Raw genomic sequence first — 15,893 nt, forward strand, 5'->3', positions numbered from 1 at the left:
TGCTCAGCAGTAGAAAAGAGCAGATGTAGAAGTCTTCATTCTTCTTTCTTAGTATTCTTATTTGAGATTCTCTGGTTAGCTTCTTAACCATAGGAAATGTGAGAAATAGAAAACAGATTGGTGTGTCTAACAGGAACTGGCCAGCAAAAGAGTAGGTACGGGGGTGATGAGGGTATCTAAAGGGAGAGGGGGCATTGTCGTGTTTCCACAGGGGCACTTTAACCCTGATTCCCCCCCCCCCGTCTGGAGCTGGCTGACTTTACATGTCTCTTTGATTAAGGGAAGACTCATTGGCCAAAGTCTGTGCAGAACCTGCCAACTCTAACTTTAGAGGTGTGCTGAGCCGATACCTGTGTCACCACCTCTGGGACATGCAAGTCAAGGGAGCAGAAGCAGAATGTGCTGGGATTTGTAGCTGATGCTGATTACTGGGTTTGTGTCTTGGTTCTGTTTCTTTCTACTAGTAGGGGTAGACGGAGAGGAGGGTAGAACTAATTTTAGAGTTAGTGCTTAAGGGTTACTCTGAAATGTAGAGATTCAGCCTGCAAGAGGTTTGGGAGTGAGGAAGTGAAGCAAGCAACCTCGATAAGAATAGCTGACAGCTTAACTCCTGTTTGAAGCATCCCCTGATACCAGACCTTTAAAGGAAATACAGAAAACCCAACAGCAAGAATCCACCAAAATAAGGCAGAGCTCTGCTTCAGCTGATGCTTCTCAGTGAGACCTGGACCTGGCAGCCCTGAACTGAGGCTTCTGCAGTGACAGCAGAGGGTGGTGGCCGAGAGGTGGAGTGCGCTGATAAAATCTAATTGCCCTATTGATCGGCTTCAGAGCCACCGTCGGCCCTGGTGATGATTGAGATATTCTTATGTTTGATGCATGTTAGCAGCATCTCGCTGCTGGGGACCTGGAGGTATTACAGAGATCTCTTAATCATGGAACAAACTTGCGTGTGTTGCGTCTGCTCAGTGGCACTACAGATTTATTACAATCAGCACTGAGGCACACGGGTTTCCTTAGGTCCCCGGGGGGGTGGGATTTGGGAAGAGCTGCCCTGTTTGTGACTCTGAATTCTGAACTGACTAAAGAAACCCATCTCCTGGGTTGGGGATTTTATCCATCTGCACCGTCTCACACTGTTGTTTCTTCTCTGGTTCACTGTTGATGGCATCATGTCCTCGTAATAGTACCTTTCTGCTTTTTCTGTCTCTCTGTGACTGGGAGTGGAAGTGCTGGTGTTTGCAAAATAAAGAGCACTGGTTTCTGCAGTCCCTGGGTCACCAAATGGTTGTGCAAATCTCAAGTGTGCAAGAGTTGGTTGTTTCCAGCACAGATTGAAAGAGCACTATGTTCTTGTGTTAGAGGATGTCGTGTAAAGGAAGGGCACTCGCCCCTCTGACATCTCTGTTGCTCTCCATTGATCAAAGTGCTGTCTAGCTCCTCATTTGAAGTCTAGGTCATGTCTGCACTGGGCTTATATCCAGGTGCTGGGTTTAATCTCCTCCTACTGCTCTAGCCAGTGTCTGGACTATATGTATTCATTAAACCTGGGGCAGGCTAGTGCAGCTGCTGAGAGGTAAGGTTGGCTCTTGCCTACAGATAGTCCCTTTGTAGGAAAGAGAGGGGAGCTACTTCACCTAAGTGCTGGCCATCTGCAGGACTGCAGAACATACAGTGTGGTTTGGGTTGGAAGGGACCTTAAAGGTCATCTAGTTCCAGCCCCCTGCCATGGGCATGGAATATATAGACCCTACCTGGAAGAATAAGCTTTGGTGATGCTCAGAGCTCCCAGGCCAGTTTACGTAGGAAAGGTGAGTGGTGTCTCCTCTCTTGACTGCAGGCTGGGTTTTCTGCTGCATGCTTCTCTTCAGGTGGTGTTCTGCAGTGGAAAATGCTGGCAAATGCTTTCCTTGGTGCTAATTAAATTGCAGTCACAATGGGGATATACTATGCCAAATGGAGGAAGAGAAGAAAAAATGTGTTTAATGGGATCTGTAGTTCCTTAGGAACGTAGAGAGGCAGCCTGCAGTGGTGAGATTCAGTAAGCAGCTTAATAACATCTGCAAAGGTAGAGCAAGTATGCTTCAGTGCCTGTGGGGGAGCACACACTGGGAGGTGATGAGCCTAATGAGGATGTAAAAGCCCTTTCCCAGTGGATCAGCTAAAGGAGAGGCAGCAGAGAGGGTCCAGCATGGGCACTACCAGAGGGGCTTACCTTGAGAGCGGATGATGGCACAAGGCGCTTTTAATCTGAACTGAGAGACACACACACAAGGATGAGCAGAGCCAGGGCTGCTTGACAAAGGCACAGGAGCAAAGCTGCCGGTTTGCACATCAAACAGGGATTTAGAACCCCTCTAAGCAGCTCATGGTGTGTCTGTAAACAAGGCCAATCTCCTCTATCCAGTTTGGCTGCATGGGATGGGGGAGGACAGAGGAGGCTTTGCAGGGCTCATGGAGCAAATAGGGGTGTCTCCTCCCTGGTGTGTGTGTGCTTTGCACGCTGCTGTAGGATCTGAACAAGCATTTTGCAATAGAGTCCTGGTCCCAAGGCTCTAAATCATTTCTCTCCTGCAAAACTCCTGTTAATTTCTCCTCTTTCTCTCCTCAAACACCCTCTGTTCTGCAGTGCCACATTTCATGACTTTCCAGTTGCAGTAGGACTATTTGCATGGATAGAAGTGGAGGAATCAGGCTCACTGATGCTAGAGGAAGGTGGGTAGATCTTCCCTCTCTTCCTTCTCTCCCTGGTGGTTAGAGGGAGTTGGTTTGATGTCTGAATATTGTCTGAGAGAGGGCTCTTACTGGAGACATGGCAGAACATCATGTCTCGTTCCAAACAGCAAGCAGTTTGCTATGGTTCTGCATTTAATGGGTGTCAATTAAAGACCACTTCCCCAGTGATTAGAGGCTTCTTTGCTGGGGTGTGGGAAGCAGCACAAGGCCAGCTTTCCAATGGTGCAGAGCTCCCAGAGTGCGTGGGCTTTTCCTAGGGGTTGTTGTTCAGTGTGATGGAGATGGCAGACCCTGAGAGCCTTGGCCTTGGTTTCCTCGGTGACCGGAACAGTTGCATGTTAACCTGATTCCTATGGAAATCCCGTGTGATGGGGAGCAGAGGACATCTGCATCCCTTGGAGGCCATGTTTTACGTTTTGGGGTGCTGAAAAGCAGTGTTCGTCTTCATGTCCCAAACACATCATGGAAGAGTGATCTCTCCTTTCTCTCTGTGAGGTTATTTGTTCTGTATTAACACTCCTGTCTCATCTTCCCACTTGATGCTCTGTTGTCTAAATAAAGGAGGAGAAATTTCAGGAGTGAACTGTAATCAGATCCACATAAATTAGATCTGTTTGGAATTTGCATTGACAAGGCAGCGCTTGTACCTCCTGCGCGTGGATCCGTAGCTGATCAAAGCAGTTGTCTTTCTTTGGGCCTCTCCCTGAAGTGTGTGTGCCTACCACGGAGGGCTTCCCAATGGCTTTGTGGAGACCTGGAGCTTTCATCTGCTGTGGAGGAGTTAATATTGGGAGTGAAAAAGACCTGGGATCAAGGATGTTATAGCTAATGGTTAGAGACAGAATCACGGCGAACGGCTGTTTGCTGAGCGTGTGGTAATGAGCTGGGATGCAGACATGTTCTCATTTAACTAAGGCAAAGAGCAACAAAAAATTAAGCAGAAGCCTTTATTGAACTGCTGCCTTAAATTGAGCAGAAAATCAGCTCCAAATGGGCATCCAGGAATTGTAAACCCAGGCACCTTGGTTTAGGTGTTTAACCACGAAGGACGCTTGTTCACCCAGCCAACATGAGGGTCTGGGTTCTGGCAGTGCCATTCATTCTGTTGTCCTGGATCTGGAGGACTGTCTTTTCTTCATGCTGTGTTTTAGGTTCATTTTTAGTTCTTCTGACGCCGAGTGGGAGGTAACCAGCATCCTATTGTAATACAAATGGAGATCTTGAGAGATGAAGGAAAAATGGGAAAGCCCAACATGGAAGCATTTCCTTTTACTGTGCCCTCCAACTGCACTTGCAGCATAGGTTAGTGCATGGGATCTTGCTGGTGCGAGTGTTAAGGTTTTATCCTTGGCTTTATCACTGCAGGAGGAGAAGGAGCCGAGGCGGTTTAGTGCCCTGTTGTTGGAGTTCAGTAAGCCTTGCTCTTGGCAGGGATCTGAAGCCTGCTTCTGGCAGGAGGGTGCTTGTAGGACGGCTCTGCAAGCACCTTTGGGAAGGTCAGGGATGTGTTTCAAGGTGCATCTCCCTCCCTTTTGGGACCAGGCTCACTGTGGCAGCTGAGGTTGCTTAGTCTCCTCTGTGCCTGGCAGGGCAGGCTGACCACGAGCCCCTCACTCACTGGCAGTTGAATCAGGCACCAAGCTCATGGCCAGTACGTGTTGCCGCTTTGAAGCCGCAATAAGCACTGACTGTTTCCTCCTTCCCTTGCAGCTCTGGGAAGAGCAAGATTATCGTGCTTCCAAAAATAACCTCTTCCCCACCCCCTGCTCCCACCTCCTTTCCCAGGTGCCTCGCAGCAGCCAGTAAAGGGCTGAAAACAAATCACTGGTGCGGTGACATCTCACTGATGTTATATATAGAACAGGGTGTGCAGATCGTAATGTGGCACCTCCCTTGTCCACTCCTGCTTGCTGCGGGGTGAAAGCGCAGGGAGAGGAGGCACAGAGTGAGTCACTGCCCATGACCCTGCCACAAGTCAAGCTGCTACTTCAGAGCCAGGGTTTTGACCCTGTTCCTGCTCCAGTACATGTGTGTGTCTCAGTGTCATCAGGTTTGGATGTTCTGTGTTCAGTTCTGCAGAGCTTAAGCTTCTGCTCTTAGTGCCCAGCAAGGTAGCACTGTTCATGTAACATCTCCCCATAGCTGTATGTTTGGGAAGCCTGTGTTGTGATTAGATGCCCAGGTAGCAGGCGTTTTCCAAAGAGATACTGGGAGATTTGTAGCAGGAGCAGCCAGAGGAGGTGTTAGGGGGAGTACCAGGATGCTGGCACAAGCCACACACAGAAGAGTCAGCACCTGGAAGCCCACAGGGAATTGAGGGTGCTGTCCCTGGCACGCTGTTGCTCTGCTCCTTGTATCAAGCCATCAGCAGTGTGCCTGTGGCTCACAGCTTTGTGAGCTGGAAGTGATGGAGATGGCCCAGTGAAGAGAAAGGGGTGCAGGGCTGTGTGTGGGGAGAGCTGTGTTAAGAGGAGACACATGAAAACATCGACCCAGCCTTTTGGATCGATAGAGTTGAGAGAAGTCCCCCCAGAAAACCAGACCTGACCCCATGAGCACTGGGCCTTTAGAGCCTCAGGGCAGGGGAACCTCCAGGCCAGTGTGTGACCATGACTGCCTGTTCTTGAAGCCCTGCTCGCTCAGTCCCTGCTTACAGCACTGCTCCAACGTGTACCCTTGGGCAAACTGGGCTCATTTGAGTAAACGGGAAAACAGATGATAACCATTACTAGAATTACTGTAAAAGGCCATGTATTGGCTTGGGGTTTTTATCTTCCTTCTGTCTCTGCATAAACAGGTAAGCCCAGGTTTCCTCTTTCCCTTTGCTAAGCACGTCTGATGACTTGCTCTGGTTCTTAGCCCATTCAGTGCCAGCCGAGGAGATGGGTGGCTTGTGTATCACTGGGGAACAGGCTCATAAATTAAGCTGGGATCTGTCCTGTGATGCCCTCTCCCCACATGCCAGCCTGTGGTTCAGAGCTGGCCAGGGCAGTCAGCAGTGCTGCCTGCTTTACATCAGGCATGAGCAGCCTTGGGAGGGTTTGTCCTAGGATGGAGGGCTGGGGGTTGGGAGGATTTCATTAATGATTTGCTGTGAGCAAGAAGAGGGTCACCTCCCTGTTCCATTAATTTTTCAGCTCTGCGCAACCTTTTTATTCCCAATTCCTCCTCTTCCCTTTGCTCTTCTCCCTTTTCCCGTTCTTTTCCTTGCATCTCTTTGGTCCTCAGACCCTTTTCTCTCCCTTCCTTTTAGCATTCTTAATCCCCATCTCACATACGTGCCCTTCTTCCTTTCCATTCCTCTTCCTGCCTTTATTTCCCTTGTCCTCCCTGTTCTCCCTTGCCCACCCTTCCTCCATCTCCTCGGGAAGAAGACAATTTGAAGGCTTTCCACTCTGCTCTCAGCTGAGAGGCTCCTTCCCTCAAGCCAATCAATGGCAGCCTTTCAGCCCCAGTGGGGCTTGGCAAACATTAGATCAATAAGTTATTAGCACCATTCTGTCAGCTGTAATGTGGAGATTGATCGGGGCCGGGGCTCCTGCATGCTGCCTGGCACTTCCCCAGCCTGATAAAGATGACAGATTAAGGGAATAAGAAAAAGGAATTAAGGAGTCTGGCTGTCAAAGCTGTCACGGGCTGGAGGAGCGCTGGTGTTTTGCAGGGGCTGAAGGAGTGTAATCGGCCATTGAAATCGTGCTAAGGGTACAGCACCACCAGCAGCTTTGCTGGAAAGCACTGTCTTCAGCATTCACTTCTCTAAAGAGATGGCAGGAGCTCTGTAAGAGCAGCCAGAGGAGGTGGAGCTGCTGTGCTGGTGGTGGAGGGAATACGGGGATGCTGGCACAAGGCACACGCAGAAGATGCAACACCTAGAAGCCCAAAAGGAAACATGGGTGCTGTCCCACATTGCTGTGCCCACCTTTTGCATAGTTGGGTGTTGTGTGGCATTGCCAGGACTGAAGGAGGTGTCTGTGTCAGAGGAATGATGCCAGTTCTCATAGCTTTGTATCACAACTATATAAATTGAGGCCAAATGACCTTCCTCAGGGGTTTGGGGTCCTTTTAAAGTCTGATCCTTACTGGAACCATGCTAAAGTCTTCTGATTTAACAAGCTTCAACCTTCTCCTGTCTTACCCACTAGAACATGCTGCTTTCCAGAGCCACAAAGTGAGTCTCCAAAAGGCCTGGACTTCCAGCCCACCCTCCCAGCCTCAGTCTTTAAATGTCTTCTGGAAGCGAGTGGGGATTCACAAGTCTGCAATTGCTAAAAATCCTCTCTGCAGCATATCAAATGAATTCAGAGTTCTCTCATCTGCACTGTATCCTCTCCATGAGTGGTTTTTCATACTATGAATATTTACCACCTTTCTATGGCGTGGTGCATGCTGTAAAAATGGATCTGGTGAGATGAGGGGATGTTGGTGCACCATCTCTAATAAACCTCCGCGTGATAAACAGGAGGATGGCTCCAGCGTGGCCTCCATCTCCCTCTGTTTCACTCCTTGGGTGAGATATTGGACAGTGCTTGTAGGTGCTTAGCTCCAGCTGGGCAACTGGAGTGAGCACAAGGAGGTGGGAAGTAGCAGGATACTGTTTGCGTGGTAGGAGGAAAGGCAGATGGCCTGGTGGGGAGAGCTGAGAAAGGGGATGCAGGCAGCTTCTCATGCCTAAGGAAGGATGGTTGATGTGTTGTACATTGGGAATCCTACTCAACTACTGCCTGGTTGAGTGCTTTCACAGCTTTCATATACAATTAACTCATGTTTAGGAAGGGGCTAGTGAACTTGAAGTATGATGCTTTGGGAACATTAGCAGATACCTTGGTCTAGGCTAGGTTCAGACCCATGGCAGGAGGGCCCAGCTTGCTCTGCTGTTTATACTGTTTGTACTCTTTGGAGTGGTACAGCAGCTAGCAAAAGGATGCTTCCTGCCCTGGAGAGCTTGCAATCTAAATCTAAATGACAACCAACTAACACATACAGATGTGGAGACGCAAAGGAGCAACGAGATAACCCAGTGCAATAGCTAAGGTTGGAAGCCTGCTGCCTGCCATGTCCCTAAAGCCATTAAGCTGACCTGCTGGGAGGAGGACGCTAGCTTTATTTTGCAGCTCATTCAACATCCCCTTTGCAGTGATCCAGCCATATTTTCCCCCTTCCTTGCTAGAACTAACCCTGCCGCATGAGCTGCCATGCCCTTGTATTGTTCTAGCATCCCAAGTCCCACAAGCCCATTGCTTCCCTTCCCCCAGCTTCCCCAATGATTATTTTTGTTTCCCATTCCCGTTGCCCTCAGTTAAATTATGGCCCGTTATTCCCATGACCTTGTGCTTCACTCTCCCTTTGTTCCATTGATTCCTGCTGGCAAGGGATGAGGCCGATGTGCAGCCAGATTCCACGCTGCCTCCTGCGTGGCCCCTTTGTGAGAGCAGCTCTGGGCCTGCTGAGACTCAGCAAGCTGGTGCAGCCTCTCACAAAGACACAAGCCCATCGTGGGGATGGAAGCCCTCAGGGTCCCCACAAACCTGTCACACTCGGCACAGGACCAGACGGAGCAGCAGGGCTGGAGCACCAGGCTTGTCTGAGCAGAGCAGCTCCTCTGGTGGTGGCCTGTGTGTGCCAAGGGAAAGGGAAGAGATGAATAAACAGGGATGCTGCCAAGACATTTCAGAGTGGTCGGTGGGAATTGTCATCTCCAGGGTTTTAAGTTTGATGGGGGGAGTTAAGAGCAAGGGAGGATGGTTTTCTCCTCTTAAAATAATGTGAAAGAAGGTGGAAAAAGGACTTTCTTCTCATGAGATGTTGGCTGTCTGAGCCTGGGTGATCTCCCGTGTAAGTTGGCTCAGTTCTCTGTTTACTCGGAGACTTCTGGGTCCAAGAAGCTTTCAGAGGAAAGCCAATGATATGGATAAGGAGCGTGAGATAGGTCTTGATCTCTTCCTATTGTGCTGTAGCATAACACAGTGCAGACAGTCTTGGTGCAGTCCTTCAGCTGTAATTGAGATCCTCTCTATCGTCCACCCATTTAACAACATTTTGTGACCACCTCATGTTTGTTCATCTCCCTTCTCCTAGGTGAACTCAGCCACGAGGACATGGGCTCAGTTCTCACCCTGCCATCGATGCAGTGTGTGTCCTTGGTGCATCTCTGCTGCACATTCCCTTCTGAAGAGTGGAGATCAAGTCCCTTTGGCTTTGGGGGAACCTAGGGATAACTTTTCTAATCTTCCCAGCTAATTTAGGCTTCCAAGTGCTCTCTTCAAAGCTGATAATGAAGATGGGAGGCTGAGGATTAGCAGCAGTGCAGGAGTACAAAGCACTGTTACCTCCAGGTGATGTTTCCACTCATGGCCTCTGATCAGTGTGTCTCAGGCCCAAAGAGGGCTGTGATCAGATCAGCCCTCATTGCCCTGGCTTCTGCAGAAGGTCATGTTATGGTGCCGTACCTACATCCTTTCTCTTTATGGTTGGAAAGCCATTGGGTGATGCTTGTAATGGGGCCAGAAGTGCTGTCCTCCTCCAGCTGACCTTTCCTGGCCTGTCTCTACTCATGTTTCCCATTAGAAGTGCAGCAGGTGAGTGCTGGACTTCTCTTCCTATGAAAAAGGGGGAAAAATCCACTTGGATTTCTAGATCTTTAGGGAAAATAATTGGCTTTATTTCCAACAACCTCTCTGGATCACTTTCTGTACTAGACTGAGCTGGCAGGAGCCTTGATGTAATGCAAGATCTGGGGACCTGCATAGGGGACAAGGGATGGTTGTGTGGCACTGGTGGCAGTGATCAGTATGCTTGGGGCTTCCTCTAGCACTCCTTACTTGCATTATTGTCTGGCTTAGCTTCATAATGTTACAGTTCTACTGATAATGTGTTTCATTTTCAGCTTTATTTGGCTTCCTTTCAACTGAAATGCTTTGTGGAAGGCAGGAGAAAAGAGGCAAGAGCAGGGATTTGGGGAACAAAACAGGAGGAAAAATCAAGCCACCCGCCCAGCCATCCCTCCCCTTCTCTAAGGTGGAGTGTTGCCTTTTGGCTGGGCTGGGCTCAGCACGGGCTGAGCAAACAGCTATCTGCTGGCTTTGTGGTCGATGAGTGGCAATGTACTCTAAATGCACAACCTGTCTCTGTGAGGGTGGTAAGGCATCCAGAAGCTCTGCTGCCAGCTCATTTGCAAAACATATTTGGTTTTGCTGCTGCTGCTGCAAAGTCAGGGGGAGATGGACTGTGGATGCTCCCGACCCAATGCTTTCAACCACCGTCCTGGTTCTTTGTGTGAGGGCAAAGAATGGTTAGATGAATGGCACGTGGGTGTAAGGGGATGAATTTAGAATACAGGGTCCTGTAAAGGGCATGTGTTTACTGTGTGATGTGCCAAAGCTGTGCATATGGTTTATGTTGTAAAGAGGAAAGGATTGGTGCTGTAATACGAATACATTGTCATTTAGGTTGTGATCTGTGAGTTTAGTAAGTAACTAATGAAAATATAACGTGCCTCTTCTCTGCTTTGCAGCTAAGGGGGGGTCTGACTCCTCGCACTGCTGGGCTGGCACTCAGGAGGCTGTTATTCAGTCTCGTGCTCTCTGCTGCTGCAGTAAATTTGGGGTGGATTGTTAGATCTTTGTGCCTCCATCCCGGCTACTGATGATAATTACTGCCTTTTTCTTGCTTACTGTGTATCTCGGTGATTTAGTGCCTACACTGCTGGGGACAGAGGCAGCCTGTGACGCATCCCAGGGCTTTGCCTTAAATAAAGGGAATTAAAAAGAGGAACATGCTCATTCTGTGATGACTGCCATGAAAACTGCTTGAGGGGGGGAACCCAAATACAGACTCGGTGTGTGGGTTCTGGTGCTTTGGTGCAATGTGGGCCTGAGATGCTGGAAGGAAAACACTGCAGGTCATCCTGGAGATGAATGCACTAACATGGGATCTCTCCGGAGTTCAGATCTCAACTGCAAGACATCCGGAGCTCTCCCCATGGCACAGTGTGGATGCAGGCTGTTCATGGGGCTGCAAGTGGCTGTTCTGGAGATGGGTGGGCACAGCTCTTATGGAGATGATGCTGCTTCAGAGTTACTGTGTGATCTCAGTCTTCCCCTGCCCAAGTGCAGCCAGTTGGGAGCGAGGTGGGACTTGCAGCCTGTCCTGCTGACGTGCCTGGGAATAGGAGGGCATGGTGCTAGTCGGAGTGAGTCTGCTGGCAGATGGGCACACGGGGGTGGGAGTGGAATAGCGAGAGAAGGAGTGATAGGAGGGTAATGAGGTGCCTTGGCAGAGTTGTGAAACCAAGGAATCTGCACTGCTTGTATTCCGACTGGTGTCACATGGAGCTGGTGCTGCTGTCACAGCTCCTCCATGGAGCCTCTCCTGCGTGAAGTATATCAAAACAAGCCCTGTTGGGTTTTGCTGCCTCCTGGCCAGGCTGGGAGGGGCGAGCAGAGCAATGGGACTTGTGTTGTTTCAGAGCCACAGATCCCGGATGAGAACACTCCTGAGGAGGATGTGTGTGATCCTGGCCTCCAGCACTGAGGGTTTGCAGCAGCAGCCTGGCATTTCCAGGAAAATCAACATGCAGGATGAAGCGTTCCAAGGGGAGGGAGCTTGTGACTCTGTCTGTGCTGTGTGGCCAGGTACTTCCTAGCTTTGATGCTGGCTTGGCAAGCTCATAGAGACTGTGGCTTTGGAGGAGGTATTTAAAGGGTAAACTGTGGCAGGAGCTGACTCAATACCTGGGATATGAAGTGCTGAGAAAACTGAAGTGCTGTCACTGCCTGACTCCATCCTTGCCCATCTTCTTTCCTATTGCCACTGTTCTGTTGTATTTGGTTATGGACGGTTTCAAGCTTCTGCGGTTGTCTCTGAGCACCAGTTCTGTTAACAGGCTCATGGCAAGATACAGTCGGAGGCATCTTGTGCTCTTTAAAACCTCGAAATGCCACTTGGAACTTTGCAGGCTTCCAGCATTGCTCTTTGGATGGAGGCACTGCCTGGCAGGCTCTGCCCTCGGCACTGTGGCAGCCACAGAGCTGTGCTCTGGAGCTCCTTGCTCAATCCAGTGCCAAGGCAGCAACCTGGGCTTGCTTGGCTCAATCCAGAGTAACTGGAGTGATTCTGAGGATGAGGGACAGCTGCTTGGCTTCAAGTGTCCCCTGGCACAGCAGTAATCCTGTTGTTCTTATAACCAGGACCGAGGGGGTTTGTAACCTTCCTACCCACCACACTTGGGGCGAGCGGCAGGAGCTTTGCCTGTGTGTTGGCTCGCAGGCACATCAACGTGTGCTCCCTCAGATATGGTGCTTGTTTGTGACATGGGTTTTTTTTTCCCCCCTTCTTAAGATGCTGCATCTTTAACGAGCCCTTGATAGATGAGAATCTGGTGCTTGCAGTGACAAACAGGCTCTTCCTTCCTGCCCATATGCAACATCATGCTTTCAGTTTCCCCAGCCTTATGGGAGGATATTGATTTTAAATCTGTTCGGGGACGCTGTAATTGTATATTAGATATTTTGTGTTGGGTTTGTAAGGCTGCAGTAATGCAAAAGGCTTGAGTGTTTCCGTACAATCTAGAGGGGGAAGATTGCTAAGGACCTTGAGGTTTTGAAGGAGGAGGAGGAGGAAAGGGGGGGGAGAGATTGAGAGAGAGCGAGCGAGAGAGAGACAGATACATACTGTGGTAGGAAGATTCAGAGATCTGTTGTGCTTTTTTCCCTGTGTTGTTTTTTTCCTCCCCTTCCTCTCCCCCAGTTGCTTTGCATCAGGGCATGAAAGGAGTGGAAACACCAGGGGGACAAAAGGCACCAGAGCAAATGATGAAACTCAGTAAGGAAATCAACTGGATTCGGAATTTATAGCTTTCGAGCGTTGCATTGATCAGGGTGTGAATAGTCATTATGTGCTTTTGGGCTGCGTGATTAGGAAAGCAGATCAAGGCTCTCAAGATGATGATTTTTCTTACTTTCTATTTTTCCCCCCCCCCCCGCTTATAATATCTGTGTGCGTGTGTCTGTGTGTGTGTGAGAGAGAGAAGCAAAATACCAAAGTCTCTCTGCTTGCTTCTGCAAAGAGGAAAAGTACAACCTTATCTGATGCTCAGGTTTCTCACCTCTCTTCTAGATGAAATTTTAGGCAAGAGAAGAGTATGTTCTCCCAACAGCAGCAGTGAGTGTCCTTTAGAAAGCAAGAAAGCCAGAAGTGAGTCCCCAAAGGGTAAGTGCTGCTTTTCCATCCCCCATCCCCTTCCTCTTTCTTCTCCTTTCTTAAGAGTGGAACTTAATTGAAATTAAGGAGGGAGGGGAGGGAGGCTTGCAAAGAGGCTGTGGGGTGGGAGCTGTGAGTGTCTGGCACTGAGGGTGCTTGAAGGAGGCTACCAGTGCTCTGTGCTTTCTTTATCTCATCGGAGGGAGGCTTGCAGTGTGAGAAAGGGATTGCCTCTTCATTAGAATAATTGCTTTATGATTAAAAACAAGCACGTTGCAGCCTTTGAGGTGGATTTTTCGGGGTATTTCTACTTTTCAGGCAGAGTAGCTTGGTTACGTGTTTAATAGAAAAGAGACACACAGGCTTATCGTGCTGGCATCTGTTCCTTTAAAGGGGAAAAAAAGAAACCTAGCAGGGAGAATAGGGCTGCCTTTCGTATGCATTTATGGCACTGTTCCTATAGAGATGGAATCTGCAGAAGGTTTCTCTTTTTTACAGCTTCTTTTAGTATTATTATGGTTGAATCTCCTGATTTGTCTGAAGGTTCTTTGCTAGAAACATGGGGGTTTAAACTTTCTTTACGCCTGGCAAAGTGCAGTGGGTAATGGAGCCTGCAGCTAATGAGTTGGGCTCAAGGTTGTGTAAATGAGGTTTTGCAGGCCCTTCACTTCAAGGCTTTGTTGTTAAGTTCAACCTAATTAGCTGTCAGGAGTACCCAGCTCCGTCACTCTGCCTGTCCTGCGCTCTTAGGCTACTAAAAACCCCTAAAAACCAAAGCAGAGTAGAAGCTAGATCCTGTTTCGATGGGCTTGGAGTCCAGCAGCTAAGGCTCTTCAAGGTGGGTATTCCCAAATCCAGGGAATCAGTTTGTCCTGAAGCCTTCTTAAGCTACTTATATTACGCAATATACGTATTGCATGTTGTATATGTAAGTATTGTATATATATAAGTATTGCATAATGTATATTGTTTCTTCTTGACTCCGTGTCCCCAAATCGTGATCTGAAAGGCAGCATCTCTGGAAGGATGTTGAATTCTAGTGTCACTTAATATGACATTGCTAATACTGCCTAAGAACGTACTAAATCTCTTCTTTCGTGTAACCCTCTGCTGCCTGGTAACTCTGTAATACAAGTAGAAATGTGTTAGCTTTTTACTGGGCTTTTCTGAAAGGTGCAGAGAGGATCCCTATAGACTGCTACTCTTTACCTGCTTTTCTTGATGTCTTTATCTGCCCTGTTCTTGTTATCCCTGTTGCTAGTAGATGTGCAGGTAACTTCCAGCAGGATGCTTCTATAGATCCTGAGATGCTTTTGTTCTACAGGGGCATGAGGCTCCTGTAACCCACTTGAAACACCTGCTGTCATCTTTGCTGTCTCTGCTGAGTCTGTATCCTTGGTAATCCCAAGACATGCAATGCTTAGGAAGGGAATCCAGGGAACAGCAACCTGTGTGGTCTGGCTGAGAATGGGCTAAACTGGAGTCAAGCCATCTGGAACCTAACTATTGCGTTTGGATTCCGCCTCATAAAGTGGTTGAACTTGCACAAATTGACGGGTTTGCCATGGGAGCAACAGGGTCAGAGGATCTCATTCCATTTCTCCTATAGCCTTCCCACCATTTTTGCTCACTTGAGTGGGTTGAGCAGCCCTTGGCTTTGCACTGTGCACTCCTGCTCCTTTAGCTCTGAATGACTCAGGGATTCCCCCAACTCATTAACAGAGGGGTTCCTTGGAAACCCTGAGTAAAGAAACTTCTCTTTTCTACACCCACTTGTTTCTCTGAAAGCCTTCCCTGCCCTTTAAAAGGGTTTGAGACAGTGGAAATTCTGAGCTGGGCCTTTCTGTGCTCTCCCATGTTACCTGTTTATTGTATTAGGTCATTGGGGAACCCCTGTTCTCTCCACTGTGGCAGGCATTTGAAGCCTAGGCTGTGCTGATGCTGGAATAGCATCGGAATAGGGGCAGAGGCTTTTGTGCTTTGGGGGCCTTTATCTACCCAGTCCCTGCTATGAAAATGGGCTCAAGGGGAGGGCTTTAGCCACTGATTCTGTATCTTAAGCCCCAGACAGTGAGAGCACTTTGCAGCTGAGAACTGCCAGACTTCCTATCCCACCAGCAGTCAGGCAGTGTTCGTTGGCGTGGGTACCATGGAGGGCTGGGGGGAAGCAGTCCCTCTTTTCCTAGCTCTGCAGTAAGGAGCTGGCTGGAAATGGAAGGATCAGAGTTTGTGACAAGCTGTTTTCAAACAGGATGGACCCTAGTGGCTAATTATCTGGAATTTGGGAACTGCTGCTCTGGAGCAGTGCTGTAAAGTGTGCGATTGTGCTAGAGCCCCAGGCTTGGCTGAGACCCAGATGCTGTGAGTGCAGTTTGTGATTTAGGAATGGAAAGGGAAACAAGGACCAGGCTCCTCTGGTCCGAGCCAGGTCTGCAGCATCTCCCTGGGATGCACCCTTCCTTCATCTCCAGCCTGGTGCTGTGCCTGGTGTGGGGGCTGCTCCTCCACCATCACTCTCCTGGGGTGATGCACATCTCGAGGTGGGGACTATCCTCTCCCCATTGCAGCTGCATTGTCTCCAAACCAGCCCTTTGAAGAGGAGAGGTGACCCCGCATCTCGTGCTGCTGTGGCTGTGCCTGGCCAGGCAGGGAGAAGGGAGGCAGCCAAGTAAATCACTCCTCCTCTCCGACTGAGTGCAAAAACACCTGTAGGGCTGGAAACCCTTCCAGCAGGGAAGCAGTAACCTTCCCTTCCCCCTCCCCAAAGCTCGCAGTGTGCGCACCAGAGATCAAAAGAGAGCCCTATCTCAGTGGAAACAGGGCTGCGCCAGCGCTGCTGTCAAACAGAGCAGAACGTTCTCGTGTCTAATATGGAAATGTGAGCATATCAGAGGCTCGGCTGAGGGCTGTGCTGGCAGGTCACAGAGGAAGCTTTCTCCCTGGGAGACAATTCCCCAAGT

At 49.3% G+C, this 15,893-nt stretch overlaps 1 protein-coding gene across 1 annotated transcript in view; it reads left to right on the plus strand.

The window, feature by feature from the left end:
- Positions 1-15,893, plus strand: part of SAMD11 (sterile alpha motif domain containing 11) — a 105,902-nt gene that overhangs the window by 60,993 nt on the left and 29,016 nt on the right. The window contains exon 6 of the mRNA XM_080631474.1: positions 12,850-12,942. Within this exon, the coding sequence (XP_080487600.1) occupies positions 12,850-12,942 (93 nt within the window). The remainder of the gene's footprint in view (positions 1-12,849; positions 12,943-15,893) is intronic.

This window comes from Psittacula echo, assembly GCF_963264785.1.
Source record: "Psittacula echo genome assembly, chromosome: 17".
Classification (NCBI taxonomy): domain Eukaryota; kingdom Metazoa; phylum Chordata; class Aves; order Psittaciformes; family Psittacidae; genus Psittacula; species Psittacula echo.